The sequence below is a fragment of the Hyla sarda genome, chromosome 3, assembly GCF_029499605.1.
Source record: "Hyla sarda isolate aHylSar1 chromosome 3, aHylSar1.hap1, whole genome shotgun sequence".
Classification (NCBI taxonomy): domain Eukaryota; kingdom Metazoa; phylum Chordata; class Amphibia; order Anura; family Hylidae; genus Hyla; species Hyla sarda.
The window spans coordinates 178,089,094-178,101,524 of NC_079191.1; the positions used below are offsets into that span (position 1 = coordinate 178,089,094).

General features: G+C 41.7%; 1 protein-coding gene across 2 annotated transcripts in view; it reads left to right on the forward strand.

Moving 5' to 3' along the window:
• The window catches only part of DVL3 (dishevelled segment polarity protein 3), a 104,055-nt gene that overhangs the window by 36,704 nt on the left and 54,920 nt on the right, over positions 1-12,431 (forward strand). For both annotated transcript variants that reach the window (XM_056565611.1, XM_056565610.1), the window contains exon 2: positions 10,995-11,064. In XM_056565611.1, the coding sequence (XP_056421586.1) occupies positions 10,995-11,064 (70 nt within the window). The remainder of the gene's footprint in view (positions 1-10,994; positions 11,065-12,431) is intronic.

Below are 12,431 nucleotides of genomic sequence, written 5' to 3' on the forward strand. Positions count from 1 at the left end.
TTTGCAAGACACTGTATATAGAGCAGCAAATTCTTGTGAGTTAATGGTTTAGGAGGTAGGCCAGAGAAAGTTGGGTAGGGATCATAACACCAAATAATATCAGAGGATATCATAGATATACTGTACTTAGCAAGCAATTGACTTAGAAAATATATTTTATTTGTATTACAGTATAGTGAACCTAAAAGTAAGATAAATAGGTCTAAATGGATACATTATGTGAAATGAAACCTATTTCGCATGTGCAAGCATTTCTGAAGATGTTCAAGAAATACAATCGAAGTACAGTACGCACTAAGGCCTCGTTCACATTAGCGTTCGATCAGGTAGGCCGAGTTCATACTACATAATCTCTGACCAAAATTTCAGCCGGTGATCCAAAGCAGCTGTAAGACAGTATGGACTGCATTTCTGTCCCCATAGACTGCATTGCATCTCTGAGCCGATCTGCCAAAAAAAAATGTTCATGTACAGCCATTCTTATGCCCATTTTGCTCAGAAATGCATTGGCGTCTATGGAGAAGGCAATGCAGTCCTAGCTCCGCCCTCATGGTGGGAACCCAGCCTAAGGGTGAGCTCACACGCTAGTAGCTAGCAGCGAGTTTCCCGTTGCGGGAAACCTGCTGCGAGTTACGTTACCATTGATTTAAATGGATCTGCGGACAGTCCGCAAATCTGACACTATTGTGGCCTGTCTTTGGACCCATTCAAATCAATGGTAGTGTTACTATAAGCAGGTTTCCCGCAGCGTGAAACCCGCTGCTAGTAATAGCGTGTGAAGGCATCCTTAGGGGTCAGTTCACTCGTGCGTATTTTCTGCTGCAGATTTCCTGTAGCATATTTTGCAGGTCTGCAGCAAAAATATGAACGTGTGGACATAAATAAGGGCTCGTTCACACGAGCGGATTTATTTGTGAGTTTCCCATTGTGTGTTAGAAAGGGGATGGCTCTCCGGCTGCATGCAGCAGATTTTCCGTTGCGAAAAATCCACCGCAGACCCTATTGAGTTCAATGGGGCTTACGGCGGATTTTCCCCATAGAAAATTCTGGCCAATCCCCTTTCAAACACACAGCGGGAAACTCGCAAATAAATCCGCTCGTGTGAACTAGCCCTAGGGGAGTTATGTTTGCTGATTCTGTTAAAATGAGGGGACTTTAGCAGAGAGACAAATCCTGCATGTCCGTTATTTAAACTCCTACAAGAATACAAACATCTAACGGAATCCTGTGGAAAGTGACCGGTGGTCCTTTGTAACTTTCAGGTTGCTCTGACTGCAACTTCTCAGTCACCCAAAGTCCAAGCCTGCTAGGTTTATGGAAACTATCTTGTTGAGGACAACTTGAATGTTGCGGCACAACCGCATTAGCTGTGACAGTTATGCAGGCAGGTAACACTGCAATCCATGCATTGTGCCATATTATCTGTGTAGCCCTAGCCCAAAGGGATACACTTATTTTTGCATTCAGAGTGCAGTTTTGTGTGTATGTGCAATAAGTATGCATATACATATGCACATAAGATATACACAAGATGTAGTGGGGGTATTTTTACAATGAGGATTGGCTGTTTTTGTTTTTATTATTACAGCGTGACTGCAGAATAACAAAGGACAGGTGTCCATAGGTTGTCCTTACATTGACAGCTGTCTTTTATACTGGGCTGACACTTTCTGTTATTCATCCCTTCATAGTCTATGGGGGATGGGAGATTTTGTCCGTTCTTGATATAACAGCTGTGTATCTGCTATTCCTCACTGTTGGAAGATAGTAAATTCTGAACTGAAAGTAGAATCGTGTAGTCGTGTTTAGACAGTGCCATCTATGCACATGTTTTCTGGTTAAAACTGGGTTCAAATCCCCCAAAAAAGTCTTCAAGTATTTTACATTTTTTTTTAATCCAGTATTAATTTTGAAGTCTTCAGACTATTTCATTAAAAATGTCCCAATTATTCTGCACTCAGTACCCTATAATCACAAAGAGAAAACTGAGTGTTACAAACGTTTGAAATTTATTGAAGATTTAAAAGTAAAATGTTGAAGTACCAGTTTTCCTGTGTATGATGCTACAAGGTTTGCACACCAGGATTTGGGAATTTTCTGCTGATCTTCACTACAGATCTCAGGTGCTGGGCCCTGTGTTTTGTCCATACTACTCATATTATCTCTCTACTATTATACTATTTTATTGTCAAGTCTGTCAGCATGCTATATTTTTATTTTTAATACATATATTTTAACACACATTGCACGTTAACATCTATTTGATTTATATATTTTTCTTTTTTTCCTAAAAAAAAAAAAAAATTTTTTAATGAAAAATGCTTTTAAATAGAAAAACAAATTGATTACGTTCCTGTAAAAGCTATATCTTTTAGTGCTTTTCCTATTTATCCTTGAGGACTGCAATATACTGTTATTGTAAAATCCCAACCCAAGTGTGTTGGGTATACAGAGCAGTTTAATAGAAACCTTTAATGTTTTATTGTAGGTCCATAGAGTTATTTTCTTGCATGAAATAGTAGATGGCATATTTGGTCTTGTTAGGGTGCATTCACGTCATGTTTTTGCAATACTGTTTTTGTATATGGTTTTGTATTTGAAAATCGTATACAACTGTATTGCTTGCCGTACCCATTGACTTAACATACAAAAACGTACACACAAAGATGTATCAGTTTGTGTACGTTTTTGTACTTCATGCGTTTTTCCCTGTGCACAAAACCATGGTCAACCACGGTTATGTTCCTGGTTCTGTTTTGGGGTCTACAGTGGTTTACAAAAAAAATGTATATTGCCCGTTTATTGTTTTTATAACATTGTAGTCAATGCAAACCGCGATACTGTTTTTTCACTTTTTTGTATACTGTTAGGAAAAAAAACTGATACAAAACCGTATTGCAAAATTGTGAGGTAAATGTAGCCTTACTGCTTGTGTGATGACAGGGAATACTTTAGTTTTCTATGCGCTTTCTACTTGTAACAAGATCCTTTGAAAATATTGGATATAGGGGAAATAGACAAATAAATGAATAAGTGAAAACCATACAAAATGTTGTTTAGGATAGGCTTTCGATCGACAACCGTGAACATTTGCAGTTTATAAAGCCTGCTATATTGGCTCTGTATATCCTCTCAACAGCAAAAATTAAAGGGAATTAAACTTGTGTATGGTCTGCAGATCAGCAGGCTGCCATAGCATTCTGATAACCTGCCATTGAGGGGGTGGTCCATAGCTGTCAGATTAGACAGTAAAAGATATATTCCAGGGATTTACCTCCCCCAAACGCTAGCTAATAAAATAGGCTTGTAGTCATTCTTATTCTACACACAGAAAAAAGCAATAGCACCACATTAAAATAACACATACTACAGTAAACTGGAATTAATCCCAGAGAGTTGGTGAAAGATAAAGGATAATGTACATGGAGTCATTTGGGGTACATACGGCTGCCGTCTGGCAGATTGTGTTGACTTTCACTGCTTGCAGATGACAGCTGGCTGCAGTTTGTTTAGCTTCGTAGACCTACAATCTATCTACCCTCTAATATTATAGAAGGACATTCATCATCGTTGCTTTGGTAAGCGAGTTCTGTAGGCATTTTTTTTCTTGCTTTGGTTTTTCTTGTGTGACATATTTATTAAATTATCATGGGGGGTTGATAAAAACCATTAAATCACTTTTGAATATCATTTTTTAGAACACACAAGTGAAAATTTTTTTTTTATATAAAAAAAAAAGACTTTACAACACAAATTTGTAACCCCCACTTCAAGTCGCAGCTGTGAAAAAGTGTGAATATATATATATATATATATATATATATAATAAATATAGTTATAGTGTGTGCGTATGTATAGAGATTTTTGTATAGAATATTTTTTATTTTTTTTTGTTTATTGAAAAAAGTAATAGTAATAGATTCCGTCTATAAGACAGCTTCAACTACTAGGCCTGTAAAGTAAATAAAAAAATAAAAAAAGCAAAACAAAAAAAAAACTCCAAGTTTAACCCCATAACGACGCAGGACTTAAATGTACGTCCTGGTGAGCTGGTACTTAACGCACCAGGACGTACATTTACATCCTATGCTTAACTGCGAGCATCGGAGCGATGCTCGCATCATACGCGGCAGGTCCAGGCTGCTGATAGCAGCCAGGGACCCACCTGTAATGGCGGACATCCGCAATCGTGCTGATGTCTGCCATTAACCCCTCAGATGCCGTGATCAATACAGATCACGGCATCTGCAGCATCGCGGTACTTTAAATGGCTGATCGGATCACCGGCAGCGCTGCCAAGGCAATCCGATCATCCAGCATGGCGGCCGGAGGTCCCCTCACCTTGCTCTGGCTGTCTCCCGGGGTCTTCTGCTCTGGTCTGCGATCGAGCAGACCAGAGCAGAAGATGACCGATAATACTAAGCAGTGCTATGTCGTATACATAGAACAGATCAGTATTAGCAATTGAATGATTGCTATAAATAGTCCCCTATGGGGACTATTAAAGTGTAAAAATAAAAGTAAAAAAAAGTGAAAAATAAAAGTAAAAAAAATGTGAAAAACCCCCTCCCCCAATAAAAAGGTACATTGTCTCATTTTCCCTATTTCACCCCCAAAAAGTGTAAAAAAAAAAAAAAAAAAAAAAAAAAAAAATTTTTTATTTATTATTTTATATACATATTTGGTATCGCCGCATGCCTAAATATCCCAACTATTAAAATAAAATGTTAATGATACCGTACGGTGAACGGCGTGAATGTAAAAAAAAAGTCCAAAATAGCTGCTTTTTTTTTATAACATTTTATTCCAAAAAAAAGGATTGTTTTAAATAAGCAAATATGGTATCAATAAAAAGTACAGATCACGGCACAAAAAATGTGCCCTCATACCGCCGCTTATATGGAAAAATGAAAAAGTTATAGGTCTTCAAAATAGGGGGATTTTAAACATACTAATTTGCTTAAACAGTTTTTTTTTTTAAGCGCAACAGTAATAGAAAAGTGTGTTATCATGGGTATCATTTTAATCATATTGACCCAAAGAATAAAGAACACGTAATTTTTACCATAAATTGTATGGTGTGAAAATGAAACCTTCCAAAATTTGCAAAATTGCGGTTTTCTTTTTAGTTTCTCCACACAAATAGTATTTTTTTGGTTGCACCATATATTTAATGGTAAAATAAGTGATGTCATTACAAAGGACAACTGGTCGCACTAGTCTGTGGATGAAAATATAGTTATGATTTTTGAAGGCGAGGAGGAAGAGTCCTTAAGGGGTTAAAAGAACTTATTTAAAAAAAGAAGAAAAAAAATTCCCAACAAGAACTCATTAACCATTTTATTAACATTAAAGAAACAAACAAAGAAAAATGCTGGTCATCGTAGTATTCCACCAAATCTGATGTCCACAGGATATACGGATCTGAAGTGAAAATAGCACAGAAAATAGGTTATTACATTTATTGTCACCCGCTCATGCCACAAGACTGCAACTCCCAGCATGTCCTCGCTGTAAGGACAAGCTGGGAGTTGTAGTCATACGCCAGCGGGCTGGTGGGAGATGTACAGGCAGGTGTCAGGGAAGCTTGTCACCAGCTCGCACATCTCCTGCCTCCCGACTAAAACTCACAGCATGCCTTTGCCGTAAAGACATGCTGGGAGTTGTAGTTGTGTCTCGTGGGCGGGAGATGTGTGGACAAGTGACATAACTACAACTCCTCTGCCTACAGACTCCCACAGCCGGGACTACTACTGCTCCCATCATGGAACAGACTTGTTTCCATGATGGGAGTAGTAATTCCTTGGATGCGGGAGTCTGCAGACAGCTGAGGAGGCTACATTAGTGTTTGTACTACTACCCCAATCATAGAACAGAGTCTGTTCCATGATGGGGGTTGTAGTACAGGGGCTGAGGGATTGATCGTACAGGGTTTCACTTCTGAGACCCGATGCGATCAGAAGTTATTAAGCAGGGGAGCAGGCGGCATGGTCCGCAACCCTGCAATGTATGGTGTGTTTTTAGCTTTTATTTTTAAATTCCCCGAGGGGAGCCCTGAATGGTCAGTACCGAGGAGCCATTCAGGGCTCTCAGCGGGAGATTTAAAAATGAACATTGTGAGTAGCAGAGGCCATATGTATATTAAAAGAACTTTGGTGGGCAAGATATATAGCGCTTCAGGGGGGCAGACATATAGCCTATATATCTAGCCCCCCCTAGCGCATTTATAATATGCCCCCTGCAGCGCATATATACACCTGTCGTCGCATTAATAAATATATGCCCCCCCCCCGCAGGTGCATTAATATATTCCTTCCCGCATGCCCATTAATATAACCCCCCCCCCCCCCCCCCCCAGGCACATTAATAAATATATACCCCCCCCCCCCCCTCCAGTGCATTAATAAATGTTAATGAACCAGCGCGGGGTATACATTTATCAATGCGTCAGCTGGGGGTATATATTTATTAATGCGCCGGCCCCCGTGCAGCACTATATATCTTGCACCCACAGTGCTTTTAATATAGATATGGCCAGTTGCTATTCACAAAGTTCATTTTTAAATCATCCACTAAGAGCCCTGATTGGCTCCTCGGTACCGGCCATTCAGGGCTTCCCGCGGGGGATTTTAAAAAAAGTTAACGCCTGATACATCGCAGGGTTGCGGACCATGCCGCCCGCTCCCCTGCTTAATAACTTTTGATCGCATCGGGTCTCAGAAGTGAAACCCAGTGCAATCAATCCCTCAGCCCCTGTACTACAACCCCCATCATGGAACAGACTCTGTTCTATGATGGGGGTAGTAGTACAAACACTAATGTAGCCTCCCCAGCTGTCTGCAGACTCCCACATCCAAGGAATTACTACTCCCATCATGGAAACAAGTCTGTTCCATGATGGGAGTAGTAGTAGTCCCGGCTGTGGGAGTCTGTAGGCAGAGGTGTTATGTCCATACATGAGGGATGTTATAACGGGTCTTAACAGATGAATATTTATTCAGCCGATGGCTCCGTTATTTCATCCATTACTATACATCGGTTTTCACACAGAAAACGGAGGTTTAATAACTGATGAATGCTCATAGTGTGAAAGGAGCCTAAGTGTATATCCCTAGTGTATACAATGATTGTTCTCTTGTGTTTATTAAGCAACAACTATCTTACTAATGTGTATGGCTGTGTTAGAGTAAGACTGGCTTTCTATTTGCTTTGAATATGTTGAAAAGAAAGTAGCTGTTTTTGTTGTTGCTTATTGACCACTTAACTACATCTGTCCTTTATGTAAGACATTGCTTTTAATGTAAATTGTATTGGTCTTTGTAGAAGCCATATAGTCTTCCTTACAATTCCTGAGGGGGAGTGGGGAGTATGTAGAAGCTGTATAGTCTTCCTTACAATTCCTGAGGGGGAGCGGGGAGTATGTAGAAGCCGTATAGTCTTCCTTACAATTCCTGAGGGGGAGCGGGGAGTATGTAGAAGCCGTATAGTCTTCCTTACAATTCCTGAGGGGGAGCGGGGAGTATGTAGAAGCCGTATAGTCTTCCTTACAATTCCTGAGGGGGAGCGGGGAGTATGTAGAAGCCGTATAGTCTTCCTTACAATTCCTGAGGGGGAGCGGGGAGTATGTAGAAGCCGTATAGTGTTCCTTACAATTCCTGAGGGGGAGTGGGGAGTATGTAGAAGCCGTATAGTCTTCCTTACAATTCTTGAGGGGGAGCGGGGAGTATGTAGAAGCCGTATAGTGTTCCTTACAATTCCTGAGGGGGAGCGGGGAGTATGTAGAAGCCGTATAGTCTTCCTTACAATTCTTGAGGGGGAGCGGGGAGTATGTAGAAGCCGTATAGTGTTCCTTACAATTCCTGAGGGGGAGCGGGGAGTATGTAGAAGCCGTATAGTCTTCCTTACAATTCCTGAGGGGGAGCGGGGAGTATGTAGAAGCCGTATAGTCTTCCTTACAATTCCTGAGGGGGAGCGGGGAGTATGTAGAAGCCGTATAGTCTTCCTTACAATTCCTGAGGGGGAGCGGGGAGTATGTAGAAGCCGTATAGTGTTCCTTACAATTCCTGAGGGGGAGCGGGGAGTGGGGAGTATGTAGAAGCCGTATAGTCTTCCTTACAATTCCTGAGGGGGAGCGGGGAGTATGTAGAAGCCGTATAGTCTTCCTTACAATTCCTGAGGGGGAGCGGGGAGTATGTAGAAGCCGTATAGTCTTCCTTACAATTCCTGAGGGGGAGCGGGGAGTATGTAGAAGCCGTATAGTCTTCCTTACAATTCCTGAGGGGGAGCGGGGAGTATGTAGAAGCCGTATAGTCTTCCTTACAATTCCTGAGGGGGAGCGGGGAGTATGTAGAAGCCGTATAGTCTTCCTTACAATTCCTGAGGGGGAGCGGGGAGTATGTAGAAGCCGTATAGTCTTCCTTACAATTCCTGAGGGGGAGCGGGGAGTATGTAGAAGCCATATAGTCTTCCTTACAATTCCTGAGGGGGAGCGGGGAGTATGTAGAAGCCGTATAGTCTTCCTTACAATTCCTGAGGGGGAGCGGGGAGTATGTAGAAGCCATATAGTCTTCCTTACAATTCCTGAGGGGGAGCGGGGAGTATGTAGAAGCCGTATAGTCTTCCTTACAATTCCTGAGGGGGAGCGGGGAGTATGTAGAAGCCATATAGTCTTCCTTACAATTCCTGAGGGGGAGTGGGGAGTATGTAGAAGCCGTATAGTCTTCCTTACAATTCTTGAGGGGGAGCGGGGAGTATGTAGAAGCCGTATAGTGTTCCTTACAATTCCTGAGGGGGAGCGGGGAGTGGGGAGTATGTAGAAGCCGTATAGTCTTCCTTACAATTCCTGAGGGGGAGCGGGGAGTATGTAGAAGCCGTATAGTCTTCCTTACAATTCCTGAGGGGGAGCGGGGAGTATGTAGAAGCCGTATAGTCTTCCTTACAATTCCTGAGGGGGAGCGGGGAGTATGTAGAAGCCGTATAGTCTTCCTTACAATTCCTGAGGGGGAGCGGGGAGTATGTAGAAGCCGTATAGTCTTCCTTACAATTCCTGAGGGGGAGCGGGGAGTATGTAGAAGCCGTATAGTCTTCCTTACAATTCCTGAGGGGGAGCAAGGAGTATGTAGAGCCTGTTCTCTGTGTGTGGCCTACAGTGACATCCTAGGAGGTATATAGTTCAGCAGGTGGAAGCAAAACGCTTGTCGTTTTGTTTTCTTGCTTTTTGCTGGTTACAGCATAAGTGTTATGTAGTTCTCTGCTGTTGTAGTTGTACTACTGTATGTTCCATGTCTATGCTCAGGTATAACCAAGCTAGTGGTTCCAGAGCGTACCATCCCCTCATTAAGTTGCCACTATAAAGGCAAAATTCAAGCATCTTTGACAGTAATAACCAGACGTATTCTGTGTGCGACATAGGTTTGTTCAGCTGTGCCTCCAGATCCACTTCTGATGCATCCACCCTTACCAGCAGGACTCCCTATACTATGTTCTCTTTTATTGTGTTTGCATATTCCCAGTGTGGAATGTATTCACTAGGTTTTTGTTATTGGGAGTGTCTGCTGCTTTGACTCTACAGACATCTGTTAATGTCCCAAAGGACTGTGACTGGTTGTGTAAGTTGCAATGATTCTTGCTATATATTCACTAGGACATTAAAGCCTTCAAGAGTGTCTGTCTGAATCATCTCCCCTTTATATACCATTTGGTTTTGTGTGTAATTGTATATATAGAAGATCCAAACAAGTAAGAAGTGGCACTCCAGCAGTCCGTTAGAACACCAATCCGTTCAACTAAAAAAAAAATGCAACATTTCAACCTATACACTGGAGTCTTTATCAGGCTGCTTGTTAAAGACCTCATTGTGCAGGTTGAAACGTTACATTTTTGTATTGATCGGATGGGTGAATAAACATCCCTTTTTTTTTTTTTTTTTATGGAACAGCTATAGCGCTGCTTATTACTCGTTTGGATTATGGAGTAAGGTCTGCACAAAAAACAGCTCATCAAAGGGTTCCTGTTGGCCCCAGATCATATGTCAAGGAAAGTCCTATTCTGGTAACCAGACTAGGACCTTTTTTTGAAATCACGGCATACAGGATCAATTAACTGCAAATGCACACGCAGCTATATACGTCAGTGTTTGCCAAAGCCAGGGGGAGTCAAAAAGGGACGGGCGCTGAAGAAGTCAGGTAGGCATGCAAGGCAGCCATAGGTTGGGTGATAACTGGGTTTGCCCCCAGATGGGAAAATAGCAGGCAGGAGGGCAACCTAGCTGGGAGTAAAGCCGAACATTTTTAGCCATACCTAGGATTTCAGTTCTTGTTATATTCTCTTGTCATTCTTTATATACCGTATTTGTTCATGGTCTATGTGTAAATCATACCTAATGTTCATCCCTATGTATATATTATTGTGTTGTGTGACATGAGATGTCATTTTGGATTTTTTTTATTTTTATTTTTTTATTGATGGTGTTTTTTGTTTTTTTAACTTTTTATATATGTAAAAAAAAAAATCTACAACATTTTGAGCTGTAGCCATTAGGCCGGACCTGGACACTGATGGCTACATTTCTCAGGACAGCAGGTTTTATGCACATGCGTGGCCAAGTCCGGAAATGTACAGTTACTTCAATACCCCAATCAGTGCAGACAGGGTTGTCAGGGAACACACACTCTTTTATCTCTGCATTGTGTTGTCCCTCTGTAATTCCTCCTGGAAGTGTAAAAATAGATTGACAACTGGGCATTGCCATTTACCCTGACAGTGGAAACGTACGTTGTGCAGTCTTTGCTGGCCATGTGGAGATGCTACCCATTTTTATAGGGAAAGTTAACACCCAGCTGTCAATTTCCCCTTACGTTAGTGTAGTATTTAGAGTCATGGCATGCTACAGCGTTCTAAGCAAAGGGCCAGTCCCTGTCACCTGAAGGCATGCGCAGTGCTGTCCTCTTCTATCAGCCATTGTTCTTCTGATGTCTCCATATGTTTTCTTGTAGGGTGGTGAAAGAAGAAATTTCAGATGACAATGCAAAGCTGCCTTGTTTCAATGGGAGAGTTGTATGCTGGGTAAGTGAATAACATGAAACGAGATCCAAAGTTACCTTTTACCACCTGTCTGAATATTCTTACTGGGGGAGATTTATCAAAACCTGTCCAGAGGAAAAGCTGCTGAGTTGCCCATAGCAACCAATCAGATCGCTTCTATCATTTTTGAAAAGGCCTCTGTAAAATGAAAGAAGCACTCTGGTTGCTATGGGCAACTCAGCAACTTTTTCTCTGGACAAGTTTTGATAAATGTCCCCCAGTAAAGTAAAATGTCCTGCTTCTGTATGTCTCAAGTGTTTTACTGATATCACAGTCAACTAACTATAAGAAAAATATAACATTATGTAGAACAAATAAAGTTACAGGAAAGATATCTATGCACATTCTTCAGAATATCTGTAAATTACATTTTGATATCTATGCTCCCTGTATGCACGCACACACACACACACACACACACACACACACACACACACACACACACACACACAAAAATAATATATATATATATATATATACACACATACATACATGTAACTAAAGGTGCCTTTGGCTGGTTTTCATTCCTAGCGTCTGTTAACTATTATCTTAGTTCTGGCCAGCGCCCAGTGATGCTTGAAACTATGTAACTGACCTTGCGTAGTAGAATAATGAGTCTTAGTAGAATAATGAGCTTCTTGCTACATTAAAGGGGTTATCCACCATAAGGTGATTTTAGTACGTACCTGGCAGGCAGTAATGGACATGCTTAGGAAGGATCTGCGCTTGTCTTGGGGCTAAGTGGCTATGTTGTGAGATTACCATAATACTGTGGCTAGCTTTTTGTGAACCGGTATTTCCTGTTTCAGTTTTCTTTTTTTGACTACAAATCCCATAATTCCATTTTCCTCCCTCCCACACATCAGCCACCCCACCCATTGAAACATAAATGAGCTGCATCCATTCAAAGGACCTGTGGTTTTCAATAGGGCTGGGCGGTATACCGGTTCATACCGAATACCAAAATTTTTGTGCTGCACGATATTTGAATTTGAACCCATACTGCAATACCGATTTGGCCCCTCACCCTCGGGAATGAATGAATTATCAGCAGCGCTTCGCTGTCCCCATCGGGGAACTAATCGTGTGTGACCCCCGAGCACTGTTCTGCCCCCCCAATTTTCAGACCAGCGCTACTACTCACATATGTCACCGGCAAGCGCTGCCCTCCTGGATCTCCTGTTTGTTGCGGTCGCCGGCGCTGACACTCTATCCCAGTGGTCTTCAACCTCCAGATGTTGCAAAACTACAACTCCCAGCATGCCCGGACAGCCAACGGCTGTCTGGGCATGCTGGGAGTTGTAGTTTTGCAACATCTGGAGGTGCGCAGATTGCAAACCACTGCTCTA